At 39.8% G+C, this 17531-nt stretch overlaps 1 protein-coding gene across 2 annotated transcripts in view; it reads right to left on the bottom strand.

The window, feature by feature from the left end:
- Window positions 1–3453: 3453 nt before the first annotated feature.
- peli3 (pellino E3 ubiquitin protein ligase family member 3) overlaps window positions 3454–17531 on the bottom strand; it is a 37172-nt gene continuing 23094 nt past the window's right edge. For both annotated transcript variants that reach the window (XM_042512481.1, XM_042512480.1), the window contains exons 3-7: window positions 14994–15123; window positions 13527–13628; window positions 11178–11402; window positions 6062–6250; window positions 3454–4076 (exon numbers count right to left, since the gene is read on the bottom strand). In XM_042512481.1, the coding sequence (XP_042368415.1) occupies window positions 3477–4076; window positions 6062–6250; window positions 11178–11402; window positions 13527–13628; window positions 14994–15123 (1246 nt within the window). In that variant the 3' untranslated portion in view covers window positions 3454–3476. The remainder of the gene's footprint in view (window positions 4077–6061; window positions 6251–11177; window positions 11403–13526; window positions 13629–14993; window positions 15124–17531) is intronic.

Here is a 17531-nt window from a genome sequence, read left to right on the forward strand (position 1 = left end):
ACTGAATTAAAGGGGACCCAAACAGGGGGGATTGCTTTTTTTTTTTTTTTTTTTTTTTTTGCATTTTTATGCCTCTGCACTGATGACAGCCGCAGCTGAAAGCATTATATAATCTGGTTCTCCTGCAATCCCATTCCTGAGCACGATATGTCAAGAACGCCTTGAAGGAATTTCTTCAAATTTAGCACAAATGTCTACTTGGACTCAAACAATGAACAGATTAGATTTTCTTTTCCATTACTCAGAGGTCAAGGATACTGCGACCTTACCTTTCTCCCATTCTAGTAAAGCAATATCTTCCTAACACCTTGAGGGAATTTTCTCAAATTTGGCACAAATGTCCAATTGCACTCAAGAATGAACTGATTAGAATTTGGTTTTCGAATGTCAGAAGTCAAGGTCAATGTGACCTTACACAACAACATTTTGGCCATAACTCAAGAATGCATACATTAAATGATGATGAAGTTGGGACATTTTATACCTGAGAGGACAAAGGTGAACTGTGACATGATGTCATAATCTGCTTAAACACTTTACTGCTATTAATTAACGTCAAAAGTCAACAAGCAAAAGGGGAGATATTTGGTCGGATACTGACTTGAAATCTAGAATTTAGTGACCTTGAACTTTTTGTGTCTGCAGTGGCAGCATGGGTAGCGGGCAGTGTCTTCCTGTGCAGTGTACATCTAACCCTAACGCTAAAAACATGCATTGTATTATTTCTGGGTGTCATTCTGGACTTTTGCCTTGAAATTAGTCATTTTTACTATTTTCCACCTGATGGAGAAAATACATGCCATTTCCACTAGGTGCACTGTCACAGTCAATGTTGCTGCAACTCATTGACATATCCCAGACTGTGATAAAAAAAATACTTTGCATGTACTATATTGAAAATAAACATTTTTTGGTTTTGAAACGAACATTTTGTGCGCAGAACGATACGAGTGTGTGTAACATTAACTACATTTGTACCTATTAGAATGACCTACTCACCATTCAACTACTTTTATACAGGTTGTGGTATATTCTAATATATATTTGTACCTGACAAAATGACCTACTCTGCATTTAATTTCATACAGAAGTAGCTCAGTCTGAAACGCATTTGTACCTGACCAGACAATGATCGACTCCCGATTTAACTACATTTGTACAGATTGTGGTCTATTCTGAAAGATATTTGTAACTGACAGAAATACCTTCTCCCCCTATCCCACTCCACATTTAACGCTGTTTATACAGGCTGTGGTCTATTCTAATAGATATTTGTATCTTACAGAATGACCTGCTCCACCTTAGGGCTGGGCAATTAATTGGATTTAAATTTCGATTACGATTTTGGCTTCCCTCGATTTTCAAAATAAGATAATCAAGATAAAACAATTATGTGCAGCATGATGAGTCTAACAATGTTACCCAACCCATTTTGTCTTTTTTTTTGTAAATCAGGTGCACCATTTTCTTGTGCACCAAAGTCCAAACAGAAGTTTCAGCCCGGGTTGAAAACAGAGAGCCACAGCGCACTGCCTCTGTGATTATGAAACTTCTCATTTTGTTTTGATGGTGAGCGTGAGGCTGCAGTGAGAGGAGCAGAGAGTATGACGTGAAATGTGGCTGTGTGATGTGTCAAACAGATGAGGCTGCTTGTCAGTGAACAATTCCTACAACTCTTAAACACGCCAGACACATCCTCATGTCCTGCTTGCCAGCTGCTGATTAAAGTGACAGAAGTTAGCCACGAAATAAGCGTGCAAAGTTAGCTTCCCACTGGAAACAGACCAGGCTCCCATAAGGTGGACTGTTAAGGTGGACCAGCTTTTTTCATTGTAGTGACACTCCCAGCTGCTTCTAAACAGATAATGGAGAAATGTCTGTCTGCTGAGTCTCTCCTGAGTGAGTGAAACAATCATTGATACAGTAACTGTTATGTGTTGTTAAATTATATCAGTTGGGATGGTTTTTATTATGATGTCAATGTGAACAAACTACAGTAATGTGCGAGATGTGTTACCCAGATGTGGCTGTGCAACAAAGATTTCATTGTTTTTCAGTTCACTTGTATTTGAAGTTGAAGGACGTCCAGCATTAAAAATAAACACCAGAGTTAATGTTCAGTAACTGCATGATGTTTTAAAAGCCAGCGAGTAATCATGTTAAATAAGCGTTGAATAATTGTGATTTCAATATCAATCAAAAATAATCGTGATTATTATTTTTGCCATAATCGTGCAGCCCTGCTCCACCTATCAGAATGACCCATTCCCCATTTAACTACAATTAAACATGTTGTGGTCTATTCTGATGGATATTTGTACCTGACAAAATGACCTAGTCCACATTTAATGACATTTATACAGAAAGTAGTTCAATCTGAAACATATTTATACCTGACAGAATGATTTTCTCTGCCTATCAGAATGACCTACTCCCCATTTAACTATGTTTATAGAGGTTGTTTATTCTAATAAATACGCATACCTGACAGAATGATCTACTCCACATTCACTTACATTTGTACAGGAAAAATTACATTCTGAAAGATATGTGTTCCTGACAGATTGACCTTCTCCACATGTAATTACATTTATACAAGAAGTAGTTCAGTGTGGAACATATTTATTCCTGACATGGAATAAATATGTTGACTCGATTTAAAGTGGGCCCTTAGGGTTAAAGCTGTGCATTGATGTACACTGTCCCTTCTTAAATAAATAAATTAAAAACTTTTCTGCAATATAAAAGGCTTCCAGGTAAAAGCAAGTGAGGCTATAAGTAGAAAATAGTATTAATGTAAAGTCTTTGTTTATAGCCTGATTTTAGTGCATTTTGTGTGCATAATATGAGTAGTATTTGACACTGCACAAAAATTATAATGTATATAATATTGCTACTAATCATTGACATGTCCCAGGTGATAATCAAAAAAAGTCTACTGAGCATGTAGTATAATGAAAATAATTCTGTTTTTGTGTTTGTGTTTTTTTTGTGTGTCTAAAACATTGTAGTATCATGACAAAAAACGGGCAATTAAAGTGTTAAAATTCTGAATTATTGGATATTATTTGACATTTTATTATTAGGACTGATGGTTAAAAAATTAACTGAATGAAAGAAGGAAATAATATGAATGTATAATATTTTTAAAACTTGATTTAGAAAAGCATATTTTTTGCGCAGAGCGATACGAGTGTCGGATATTAAAGTGTGCCCTAAGGGTTAAAAAAAAAATGACCGAACACGTGCTCATTTCAACACGGTTTATTTACATATCCTCCATACACCTCATGTTCCATGTGAAGCCTTGGCTATCTATTGCATGGCACTATCAGTTCATCATGTCCACAGTCCGTCCCCTGTCCTCGTCCTAAGTGCTTTCTCTTTGTCCCACACTGTAGTGTTCAGGTTGTAGCACTCAGTCTTTACTAAGCATGTCCTCCGTCTCTCTTCCCTCTGAGCGACCCCTCTGGGCTTCAGTCGACGGGGCCCTGGAAGATGAGTTTGATATGGCCCTGCTCCCCTGTCAACCAGGTACCACAGAAGGGGCAGGCGGCGTGGAAGGCGTGGGTGCCGTGGGGTAACGGGATCTGGCTCCACCCCACCACTGTCTTTTCTGAACACACATGGCCGCAGGGGCAGAAAGCGTGAGTGGGGGGCCCGGCATCCAGGTACAACCCTCCCTCACAGCCCAGCCACAGCGGCACGTAGGGGCCCACCCGCCGGCACATGGGACACTCCCTCTCCCCGGTGCTGGCTGGGGCCGTGCCCCCGGGGCCGGCGGGGCCCTTCTCCTTGCGATAACCCCAGTTGTGGTAGCCGTGCACGTGGCCACAGTTGACGTAGACCCAGGGCTGCTTCTTGTCCACAATCTCGCGCTGGGCCAGGCTCGGGAAGGCCAGGGTGTTGAAGCCCACGGGACACTGGGGCCGTGCGGCGTTGAGCTCCTGGCGAAGGGACTCCAGCTGTTTGAGGGTGGGGGTGTGGCGCAGCCCGGCGGGGGTCCTCCACAGCAGGGTGGCCCCGCACAGATCGATCAGAGAGCCGTCCTGCAGGGTGTTTGACTCATTCTCAACCTCCAGAAGAGAACAGAGGAAGGAAACATAGCAGAGGAAAAGAAGAAGAAGAAGAAGAAGAGACAGTTTATCAGTTTACATCAGTGGACTGGCTTTAACAGCTGCCTGAAATATGCAACCAAAAAAAGTTTAAAACAAAGGAAAATGACCCACAAAAGAAAATTTAAAAAACTATACATAATAAAATATGTAATTAATTATTAAATAGAATTATTTATAATTACTATTTAATTATAATTCATTATAAGATATATAATTAAAATAATTTTTGGGAACAATTTTCCTTTTTTTTTCTTAAACTCAGGTCTTTTTCATGCCACCTTTTTATAATCTCTTGGAATTTGAGGGACATTTCTTGCTAAGTTTCTCGCTGCCTTTTTCCTGCATGTTGCTTTAAAATAAAAAAAAAAACAAAAACAAAAATAAACTCAGGTTCCCAAGGGGTAAACAGCTTTTTAAGGCATCTGGAGTATAAACAACCAAGAAAATGACTCCAGAAAGTGCAGAAATGGAAAAAAATGTATATGTAAACTTTTTAGTAAGATTTTAAGTTACTAATCATAATAAATATATAGTTTTCTGGACATTTTTCCTATTTATTTTATTTTCCCCTTCTAATTTATTTATTTATTTTATTTCAGGTATATTCCTTGTCAACTTTTACTTATGTGTTGTAATGTGTATATTTTTTTGCCTTTTAACCATTTTTTTCAGAAGAAATCAAACCAATTTGTAAGAGTTTCAAAGGGTTAAACAGCTTGTAAAAGGCATCTGAATGCAGTACAAGAAATCCAGGTTTCAGAGGGTTAACAGCTCCGCACTGAGCTGCTACACTGATACTCCCCTCATGTACCACCACATGATGGCACTGCGTTCAACTAGTTACGGTTCAGACGGTTGACACCCATCTATTGTAAGTGGCTCCCCTCAAAATACCATCCACATCAACGTGAATCCCAAGCAAATAGGTTTGATTACTTGAAAAACATGGGGAGAAGGCAATGAGCAACTTAACAAGCCATGGCACAAATAATGGCAAGAAATTAATAACAAGTTACAAGAAAATGAGCAAAGTAATAAAAATAATAAAAAATACAAAGAAAAAACTAATAATAAATCAGGAAAATGACCCCAAAAAGATCTGAATGAATATATGAATAATGTTTTAAAAATGTGTGTGTGTGTGTGTGTGTGTGTACATACATGTGCATGTATCTATGTCTGTCTGTCATCTATAGTAGTTTTGAATATAGTTTTTTGTAAACATTTTTCTTAGTTTTTTTATAAAAAATAATTATTTTCCCTTAAAACACAAACAGGAGCTGACCAGTCCTGCTCACTCTCGCAGCGAGCTGGAAGTCATCATTTTTATGTGCTACAGTGAGACAAAAAGCCTGGTGAGGTTACTGGATTTCTTTCAATCCCCCACAAATTATACATCAAAGTAAAGATCACAACCTGTTGATTTCAGCTGTATGTGTCAATTTTCTGTATTTAACAACACAGTTGAAAAACTGAGAAATCTTCCATTTTAATCAGTATTTAGCTGTTAATGATATAACATACTGTTTTTATCAGCCATAGGTTTTAAGAAATTTTGACTTGATGTCCACTGTTGCCCTACCAATTATTTCAAGGTTATAAAACAGATAAAATTAGAACAAAAAAGAAATAAAATATATATATTTTATATATAAATATATATTTCTAAAATACATAAAAAGTAGTCCTTTGAAAAATATCCTAATTGAATAAAAAAATAATAAATCAATCATTGTATTTATAAAATAATACCTTTAAAAATAAGAAATGTATTTAAATAAATAAAAAAATATAGACACAATATTTGTATTAATGATAATAATAATAATAATAACAATAATAATAATTATAGTGTATACTGTAGTGAACACATCTCCACAGTCATCCTTGCAGTTTTACGTTCTTGGGTCAAATCAAGGTCATCCCCATCAGTCCCGTCTTACCAGTTTTCCCCTCTGCTGGGCCGAGCGAGTCTCCCTCAGGGCGAACACGTTTCCACAAACCGAGATCTCCCTCCAGACCCCCGGAGCCGGCTCAGACACAAACTCCCCCGCCGGGTGCATCACCAGCACCCCGTTAGTGGTCAGACCGTCCATCAAGCCGTCCGACGTCCTCCATTTGGCAGCCCGCTCCTGAGAGACACCCCCCCCCCCCCCCCACACACACACACACACACACAGAGCAGGCAGACAGACAGTAGTACAGGTTAGGGGGCTGCTGGGGAGCCGCAGGGGGATGATAGTGGAGGTGCATGTCAGAGGTGGCTGGCTAGAAAAACAGCAAACGTTGCTTTTCTCTGCTGCTATATTTAGCTGCGTACAGAATGACTACAGTACTGACTAATGCACAGAGATGTGCCCACGCGTAACAATGAAGCCATCCCTGAGAGAGAGAAAGGAGGTATTATGAACACAAATTAGCTCCGCTGGAATGAAACAGCAGATTTCTGGCGTGTGAGGCTTCGTTTAAAAAAAAAAAAAAAGCTTTTAAAGGGCCAGGACAGTTAAAAAAATAACTTAGATTTAGTTCTGCAAACATTTCTTCAAGGCTATTGCTGCTGTGGAGGAAAGAGGGGCACTTAACATTAAGGTGTCAGGCCAAAGAACTAAAGATTACTTAGATTTCTTAGATTACAAGTCACCACACCTATGCCTGGAACACACTGCTGATTTTGTACGCGTGCCAGTGTTTGTTAGCAGAAATGGACAGTGAAAATGGCATTTTGAGAATTATATTGGCTCTATACCTCTGTTTATTACAGTTTCAATGTCTGTATCTGTCACAGAGATGGGGAAATACAAAAAAATCTGTTGCACTCTAACTTTCCTGTTTCAAAATAAATGTCCTCTTACTCTCTGTTGACATCTGTAACTGACCCAAGGCATTTTATTTTGAAACATTTGCAGGGCCGTGTTGTTGACAATGCAAGAGCTTGCAAGACTTCATACATGAGTGGATTCTTTGCTTATAAAGCAGGCAGCCCTGCAGAAGCATCGCAGCAATAATGCCGCCAGTGTGAACATGGCATGCGTTCAACACAATGCAGTTTGGCGAGGTTGCTGTCACGTGCTGCTCATGCATGCTGTGTGTTCCAGGCATTATAGTGTGCTCACACCGCATGTAATGCGAGCATTTCAGGTGGCGATCTTACATACAAAGTCAGTGCAAGGAAGTGAAGAGATGCAAATTCATGCAGGGTGGCATGATGGATTTCAGGTTTTCATGTCCATCACATTACATCTAATCATTGCACAAATTGAAATTATTCAACTTGCGCAAGAAATGTGCATGACGCCCTGTCAAGGTAGCCTTTCAGCGTAGAGGTGCAGGTGAGATTCTCCTAATGTTACCAAGATTTATAAAAAGAAGGATAGACTTGTGTTGCTGTCTGTGGACACATGGAGCTACACATCACACACACACACATCAGGACTGTACAGAGACAGAACAAAAAAGGACCTGAAGGACTAGGAGATTAGTGAGCACAGCTACAACGTGATAAGCTCTGACAATGCACCTGTGCCTGTCTTCGCAAAATTCTCAGAGTAATTTTGCTGGTCTTCCTTTACAGAAAACCCACATGAATTTCAGATGTGCAAAAACCGTGAAATATGTGGAACTTTGCACATGAGTTTGTGTAGCTTTGCAACACATCCATGGTGTTTTGTGTAAATTCCCATGTGTACCTATATGTCTATATGTGGTCACATCTGATCACATGTCTCTCCTACATATGGATACATGACGTAAGTTAATACCAGGTCTGAACAGAAAATCCAACCCATCATTATACTGAGAAAATTTTGTCCCTTGTGATGTTATCAAAGAAGACACCACAGCAGACAGCAGGGCACACTGCCTGCAGCTGTCTCCGTGTCTGAAATAAAACAGAAGAGCAACTGGTCATCATGGCTTACTGTCCTGTCATGTTGCTTTAATAAAGGACAGTAAAAGCCTCAGTGTGCTTAAATTCAGTGAGGTCACTGGGTAAATTGGTTGTACTTGTTGTACTCTCTGACCCTGTTTACACTTGCCATTAACATGCGTCATTGGCATTTAAATCACAAGTGGACGGCGCTAAATAGAGAACCCCAGGGATGACGTTTTTTCTGTAGGTCAACCTGGAAGCTTATGTTGCCCTGGTTCCCTTGTCAAAAAGCTTTTTCACAAAGGAACACCACTTTCAGGATTTCTGAAGCCCAAATGTTTGCCATAAGTAAAAAGCAATTGCGAGGCTAACACGAATTACACTACAGTCACGCCACCACCGCTATGAGCTGTAAAGCTGTGTTCAGCACTGTTTTGGGTGATGACATTCTGTAGTCTCATTAAGCCACTTGTTAGCAACTGCCTGTTTTAAGACACACAAAAGCTTCAAAGTTCACTGTGGGGTATTTAATAACTTGAAAGCTTGAAAGTCTGTTCAGCTTGTGTTAACCACAGACCTTACTCAAGGCTTCTCATCAAAAAACTATTTAAAAAAACCATTGACTTTGAAATGAGGGAACTGGAAGTGCTGAAATGCTACTGGATTTCTGGGTTCTAGGACTTATTGCTGGGGTTCTCTATACAAGTGTAGACAACAACCAAAATGTATTGTGATCCTATCTTTCAAACCGCTTGCTGAGGGGGTCTAGGAAACATTTTACCACATATCTTTTGTAGTGTAAACACTAATGCTTCCCGATGTATCCTCAATGTAGGACTTGGTTGTTGTTTCGGTGACAGTGTGCTAACACTATTACTTGCCCATTTTTATTTACATGTTGGATAAAGTGTTTTGTGACTGTCCATCATTTTGTCTTATGGAATAAAACTTCAGCTGATGCGATATCTCCAGCTGTACCGATACAACGGCTAATGTGACTAGCAAGCATGCTAACAGGCAGCTAGTGTGGGCAGGCAGAGTGTTGACATAATATTTGTGCGCTGGGCCCCACGACCTTCACATGTTAGTCATGTAGGCAGTAATAAGATTTGAACCCAAGTGTTTGACTGGAGACACATGATAGACAGGTGTAAACCGTGATGTGTCATGGCTGTCCACTTGTGTTTAGATCACCAAAATGTATGTTAACAGGTTCTGTGACTGTTTCAGTAAGTTGAAAACAGATGCAGACACCCACCGTTTAACTGTTAGCAGGGGGGATTCAGATGCTGTTAAACTATTTGACAGCACTTATACCACAGCAACCCTAATCAAAATCATGTTTCATGTAATCTCGTTTTTGCCCTGTAAAACAAAATACGGCATGCGTACTTCAGCTCGTACCAACCAGTGTCATCCAGTAATATCATGAAATCAAATTTGTCAATCAATCTGCAACATTTAGCCACAAAGAGCTAAGATTAAGCCAGCTAGCTTGCAACACCACCCTACGTCCATGTGTCTTTGTTTACTACCTCATCTACATCATCATCATTATCATCATCATCATAACAAGTCTTGACCTCACTCTTATGACATGCCCACTTTTCAGCTATCAAATCAAATTCCTCCAAACGCTGTATCCCACCTGTTCTGTTTCACCTGGACATACATCACAATACTGAAGCTAGATACTCTCCAAATGTGGACTTTAATAATTGTTACCCTAATAATCATGCATTATTTATTTATCTGCATCCCATCCATCAAAGAGTTCAGAGGTGAACGACAGAGCCGCACTTTTAATTAAAGGGCAATATTTGTTCTGAAAGAAGACCTCAAAAGTAAATTTTCAATTCTAGTTTTGTATTTTTAAAATGACTGCTAATAAAGGTTCCCTCTTGGATAGTACACTTAGATAGTCCCCTATTATTCATGTTCGCATGTATGTGTGTGTGTGTGTGTGTGTGTTGAGCAGGGGTTGCTGACGTTATCTCTCTGACTGCTGGCCTAGTTGTCGGGGGTCCTGATGAATCTTGCATGGGATGAAGTCATGCTGTCATGAGAAAGGGCTATTATTGGTTTGCATGGCTTTGTGCACCTAGATGTCACGTTTTAGCCCGCCCCACCCCAGCAGCTTCTGCAGCGCTCTGGAAGCTTTCACAGCCTGGAATATATCAAAGAGTCTGCTAACTGTAGGACACTAAGTACAGTACAGGGGGAAATAATGTCTGTCTGGTTAGTTCATTTGAAAAATGTTGAACATGCCAATCCAGTATTCATAATAACGGGTTGTTAAGCTAAACTGCGCAGCAGAGGAAGGCTCCAGACAGCACTACTCACTGAAGTGCAGATCAGAAGGACAGAGCCCAGTGGAGGGCTGCTGAGTTGGCTTGACGGTGCATGACTGTGTTGTGTTAATGAACATGAGCTGTGCACTTCTTTCTATTTAAAGGGATAGTTGAGGTCTTTTGAGGTGGGGTTGTACGAGGTACTTACATCCAGTCAGTCAGTACATTTACATGATATCAGAAAATGTCGAATTATCGTGTTAGTCCGACTTAATGTGGACTTTTAAAACAAATGTACACGTTGAAACTTATGACAATGTTATACCTTTCAAAATCAAAGCTGAGGTCTCGAAGCGTGACAATATTGTGAAAAACGGTCTAACAGGATAAAAACAAGCGAACTAGTAAACAAGACAACAGCATACCCCAATACTTGTTGCTTGATATCTAATTGCAGTACAATATTATAACTGATTATGGCCATTATGGCCAAAACTAGGAAAGTGGGTCAAAAGCAACAAATTCTGAATTTTGTGGTCTATCACGTACAAACAGGACTGACAGACGGACTGTTTCACGTTCTGCATGTTGTAAAATATCTTCCAACAGCCTGAGACAGCAACATACCATCAAAAGCTGAACATTATAGCCAATGCAATTTGATAACACACAACACACACACAAACACACACACACACGGAGAACACTGCTCCCTCCTCTCCCATCCTTCATCCAGCCAGGTCACATACACTGACACCCATCTTCGCAGCTATGATGTCACCCGTGGGCGGCACAGCCACGTCCCCTGTGTTGCTCTCACCACTGTTGCCATGGCTACCAGTCCCTGTGTAGTTTTACCAGGAGCAGCCTGGCACCCTCAAGGGGAGAACACTCACTCACCCCCAGGAAGATGTTCTTGGAGGAGTCGAAGCCGGCGGCGTAGATGCGGGCGGTGTAGGGAGCACTGCGTTCACACATGATGCGGCAGGCGTAGCGGGAGATGGTGCTCTGGGCCGACTGGCCTCCGCCGCCACCTTCCCCCGCTGCGCCCCCGCCCTGACCGCTGCTGCTGCCTGCTGTGTCCGTCACCACAAAGTCGATCATGCTCTCCGTGGACCGGCCAATCTGAGAGAGGAGAGAACCAAGAAACATGTTAAAAACATGAACAGCACATGCATTTAATCACGTATGTACGAAAGGATTAGTTAACCCAAACCAGAAATCATATTTTCTCACTTGTATCTGTGGTATCTAGCAGTACAAATATAAATGACCATAAACCCTCAAATAAAAGCCTAGTCCCACTAAAAGGCCCAGTCCCTTTTACTAGCCCAGTGAGGCTTCACATTTTGACAAATAAAGCACCAGGAGAGGTACCGTGGCAGGGAGATGTCTGAAAGCACTTTTAGCGATGTTTCTACCCTCACAGATCCCATTAATTACTTAATTGAGTGCAATCCTATCATAACGGGCAAGGCAAGCAAGAAGTTGTACAAAACTTGAACCAGCAACAGATTAAACATCCTATTGAGGAGGAAGCCGCGCCTCGCTTGAGATGCAATCTTTGTTTTTTGTGTAATTTCCAACATTATGAGCAGCACAATATGAATTCATTTTGCCTTCATTGTATGGGAGTGGAGGTAGAAATCTCACAGTTATCTGTAAACGTGGACAGAGCAAACCATGTAGGTAAGGCGACTCCAGACATGGAGTCATGGCTTTGCATGGATCTCCTTGATGATGAGAGAACGTGGTTGGAAAACCGAGAGTAGACAGGCCTGACTCATCTTCTTCTGTAGATTTTATCTCCTCTGTCTTTTGTCTTTCCTCCTTCTGCCTGACACTTTTGTGAACACTTCCCTCTGTTTGTCTTTGATGCCCTCGCTGCTCTTCTGTTCTTTGACTCTACAGGGCTCACAACTTTAACTGTTTGACTAAATATTAAACATTAAATACCTCAGAGGGATAGTTCATCATTTTGGGGAGTAGGCTTTTTTACTTTCTTTCTGAAGAGCGAGATATGGATATCAACCTTATGCTAGTGTGTTACAGCTCTGGGCCCATATTCACAAACATTCTGAGAATACTCTGAGAGCTCCTAACCTTGCCCAAAAATTTCTAGCAACAAGGGCGAGTGGTCCAGGAAAATTCTCAGAGCAAATCTGAGCAAAGAAGGGACAGGCAGTCCCTTATCTCAGTGAAGACGCGTGGTTGACCCCATTGCTAGGTACTATGCATTCTTTTAAAAGGTGTGATTGGTTGTCACATACACGCCCTTTTGTTAGCATGCAAGGTGTGGACACCCAGCGGAAAAACTGCGTCACAATATGAGACTGAAAGTGCTGTTTGTGTGATCACATCAAAGCTACACTATTGAATTTTTCCAGTTGCCATTTATCTTAGTGTTATCATTTTATTTCTGTTGTTATGTAATTCTTGCATTGGTCTTGAGATGTGAGGGCATCTCTTGCTAGATCAACCACAAACATTATCCCTGCACCATCTAATCTTTGGTGTTTCAAGGCCCGCTTTGATATTACACACACTCGTATTGCTCTGCGCACAAAATATGTTTTTCTAAAACATATAGTACAGTGATTTGATTTTGTGTCTTCATTGAGTCAATTTTTATACATCAGTCCTAATCATAAATATCAAATATTCATTTATTTTCAGAATTTTAACCCTTTAAAATGACCCCCCCCCCCCAAAAAAAAATGTTTTCAATATACTACATCTGGAAATTACAAGATTTAACAAAAATTCTCTGTGCACGAACATATCCAAAATCATCACCAAATGAAGAATGAAAAGCATGTAAAATGAGGAAAACAGTCCCTAAATGTTAATATCACCAATTACTGTTGAAAAATAACCACTAGTATTTTTAATATAACAACTGTGCTGTTTCCTTTATCAATTATCACATTTAGACTAGTGCTAATTTAGATGTGTTGATTGGACACAATTATTTCCCTAACAATGTTCTCAGAAGCTTTTCCTGTAGCATGATCCACTCCCCGCTGTTGAGCCGTACATTCAGTTTGTTTCAAATAATTTTAGTGGCGTGGTTTTAAGCGTGGTTCTCTTGTCTTTTCTTAGAGTTTTTACAGTCACAACATGGCACTGATTTGACTCCAATGTCCTGTTTCTATAGCAGGTCACACAGCTAGAGTGTTGAGTTTGCATGGCACATGTGCACGTACATGGTGCATATTTTTGTGTGTGTTTGTGTGTGCAGACACTGACCTGAAACATGTCTGTGTTGGTGTCATGGGTGTACTCCACAATGACAGAGTGGCTCCGTGACAGTGTGTAGGAGATGCTGTGCTGGCTTTTGTTGCTGAGTGCCTGCCAATGGAAAAGACATTATCCAGGTCACATGACAAGGAGAGCTCAAGGTCTGGCCTCCAGGAAAATCTACCCAGAGGACATTTCCTGTTTTAGAGGAGCAAGTTTTAGAGGCTCAAATGAAAATGAATCATATCCCTCTATCAGTTGACTTATTGTTATTATGGAGAGAGATTATCTAATGTTATGGTACTCTGTGATAGTTTTTTGTTATATAATAAATACGTGATACTTCAGAACATTATTGACTACATTATAGTTACAATATACACACAATACAGTTAGAAACAGCAATGCTACGGCAATGCTATTACCATGCTGATGGTGATGTTTAGCATTTCCACTTGTAGAGTGACAAATTGTTGACAGAAACCATTTTCAGTATATTCGATATTTTAATGTTGTGTGTAAAGAAAATACAATGTAACCACCTTTTAAAAAGCTAAACTGTGATTATTCTGACATTGTGGTATGTCTATGAGCAGTACTTTAGAGGGCATTTAAAAAACTTTAAATCGACCCATTTTAAATAAAAAACAACAGGAATGTATCATTCAATATCATTAACATTTTTAAAGTTTGTATCCTTTATGTTAACCCTTTGAAACTTAGGCAAACTGGCTTTTTTCAAAAACATGCAAAAAATTGAATGAGCAACCTAAGAAGAAATGATCCAGAAATTATCAAGAATTAAAAAAAATTAAAAATTAAAAAGAAAATTACCTGAAAAATAGCAAAAAACAAACAAACACATAAAAAACAATGGCAAAGTAAAACTAAAAACAATTAATTAATAGAAATGGAAATTAATAGAAATATAGTTTTCTGGACATTTTCCCTAGCTTATTTATTTATTTATTTATTTTAAATCCACATTTTTTTTTTGCAATTTGCATGACATTTCTTGCTAAGTTGCTCATTGCCTTTTTGACCATGTTTTTGAAAGAAAATCAAACTAATTGGGTCAATTAGTTCAAAGGTTTAAACACTTTTGAAAGATGTTGGGACACAGCAGGATGAAATAAAATACGTTAGAGAATATAGAAAATTAAAATTGATATGTATTTGTTTTTTTTTTTTAACTCCCATTTGCCAACACCTTACATGAACACTTCAAAATAGGAAGGAAATATCTGAATTTGTTAAAACTATACATGTTCGATGTACCACACCTCAATGTTAGTTTCTTATACCGTATACATAAATAGTCACTTTACACATGAACTTTATTATGAATAGTTATACAGTATATAGTTATAGTACATTTCTCTTTTGTCCTAGAATATAGAATGCAGTTCCTTTCTACCATGGTTAGGGAAAAACACCCCTTTGACCACGTAAACGATTACAGCTGTGACCTCTCACCTTTGACACCAGAGGGGTTGAGACATTGTGGATAACATCAGGTTTGACCCCATTGGCTTTCGGTCTCTTGTAGAGGGCCAGGCGACTTCTTCTGCGACCCTTATCCCCATTGGCCAGCGACCCATTGTGCCTGTGAAGCATAAGAATAAATAACCATAAACATACTTAACTATGTAAGGGATAATGACAGACAATAGTCCCATTATCAGGGATTAATGGATAATGGGGAGGCCAGAACTATCTGAGTCACCGCCCAACCACTTCATAAATTGGCAATTAATGGAGATCCTCCAACCAATCAGAATGGAAATATTTAAATTACATTACAAAGTCAATTCTTGATTGTATTATAGCTTCACATAGCACTTTCTTGCAACTAGCATTGGGAATTATTTTTCCTATTAGGATGTTCTAGATGGGTATTAGGCTTTGGCACAACTTTTTGATTGTCAGTAAACAGAAAAAGATCACAATTAATTGAAGATTTCATTTCATTTACATAAATAAGACTGAGTAAGGCCGGGTTCGGGCTACAAAAAATTGTTGTCTGTTATGGTGGTCAATGTCTCACATTAGACTGTTTTGATTTTAGAAATTCTTGGCAGACAGGACAGACTACACGCTGATCCCCAACCAACCAAAGCTTGCTGTCTTTTACATGATGTAGCCATGCAGCCCGTTCTCACTCCGAACTGGTCAAATATATATGCTCTGTCAATGCTTTCGGTGTACGAGAATGACGCCAAAAGCCACCGTCTGTGTTGATACATTGTGGCTGGATGGCATCAGATTAGAACATGCTTGGACAGAACCAATGGTGTTTTTATTATACGTTGGCACATGGCAGGACAACATCGGGTGCAACGTGCATGGGTGTCACTTAAGAACTTGGCCAGATGGAACCGGTGGTGTGCGCATGAAATGTTGAAGGACAGTGTCAGCTAACAATGCTGCTGGTAACAATGTAATCCAAAGAGTGTGAGTGTGCCTATAGGGTGTGCAGGTGGATGGGTCCCGCAAACAACTGACTTTTGTGCAGGAGTCCAGAGTTTGCTTCCCGTGTGGATGTGAGGTTTTTGTTTTTCTAAACCTTACCATGTATCCCTGTAGCCTAAACCTAACCATCCTTGACTTTACTGCCCAATTCTAACCTATGTGATGGTCCGCGTTGATTGCCATGTGCCATGTGCAATATAAGGGCCGTGCTGCGTCATCTCACCATGTGCATTTGTTGACATCACGGTAACGGCATCCTGTAGTATAAACAGCTAATGCATAAAAACATCTAACACATTATAAGTAGATGCAGAATGTCACTGACAGAGCGACACCGCGTGATGACCCAGGAAGGTAGTGCTAGCAACCAGCTTCCATGAACAAGAATTTAAAAAAAATCATCTTCATCTTTCACATCATTCTGCTTTTGCTTTGTCATGTTTACAGTTGATGAGTGCTCTGTGCCCCTATTGGTCAAAGTCACAGACATAGAGGATGATCGAACACGTGATGTAAAACAAAAAGTGATGGAAAGCAAAAAAAAAAAAACGTCCTAGACTTAATGTCGAGACATAATGGGGTGTCCCAGATTTGGCGTTTGTTGTTGTCAACTTTGACACACTACACGCGATAATCACACCCTATGCTCGTTCTTGTACCCAATCTGAGCTGAAACCCAAGGTTGCTGTGTCGGGCTATAATCAGGTTCATATCATGTAGTCTGAACTTGATGTAATGGTCCTAAAATTGATCCCTGTGGAACGCCACACGACTACTCCTGGATTGGATAGCTGCTAGGTTATCACACCCAATAACCTCACATTTATTGCATTAAATAGAGTGATTTACTGTGTTGAATGCTGTTTGAAGGTCTATTAGGACCATGCCTGTATGTTGCCATATTGAACCTGATTCTATCAGCCAGGTCAACAAGGGTTGACTGTAGAATATGAGTTCATGAACCTAAATTAGTACTTAAATGAAATCTGGTATGCCAAAGGGCAGGTCCAATATCCCTGATTTTATCTGGATTTATTTCAGATTGGGTGCCTGTATTACCATCCAGGATTATTCCATATTATACTGCATTTATAGTCCTACATTATCTGCAGTTATGTTCTGCTGTCCACAGGGAGGCTATGATTGGATGGATGCTGTAAAATGTCGGTGGCAGGTGATCCCCTCCCCCCCTCTCTCTATAATCACGTTGACAGTGAACCAAGCCATTCTCTTCATCCATCAAGTGTTCATCATCCAGTGCATGGATCAATAGGTCGAGGAGTGGAAGCATATGCCTGAGTCTCTGCCTGGAACAGAACCATAGCATGCCTAAGGGAGAGATAGCTGTCTGTCCAACTTAAATGCTATGTATGACATATCTATCTGATTGGTGTTCTAAGAGGAAGATAAGGTTTGAATTTGCCACTAAGGCTCTCTGTGTAAATGGCGTCTTAGTATGACGGTCATTTTCTCGTACTGTCTTAAAAAGATTTTTGTTGTAAGGTATTTTACATTCTTAATTTGATTTCATTCACCGATTTA

The sequence above is a fragment of the Plectropomus leopardus genome, chromosome 23 (genome assembly GCF_008729295.1).
Source record: "Plectropomus leopardus isolate mb chromosome 23, YSFRI_Pleo_2.0, whole genome shotgun sequence".
NCBI classification, from domain to species: Eukaryota; Metazoa; Chordata; class Actinopteri; order Perciformes; family Serranidae; genus Plectropomus; species Plectropomus leopardus.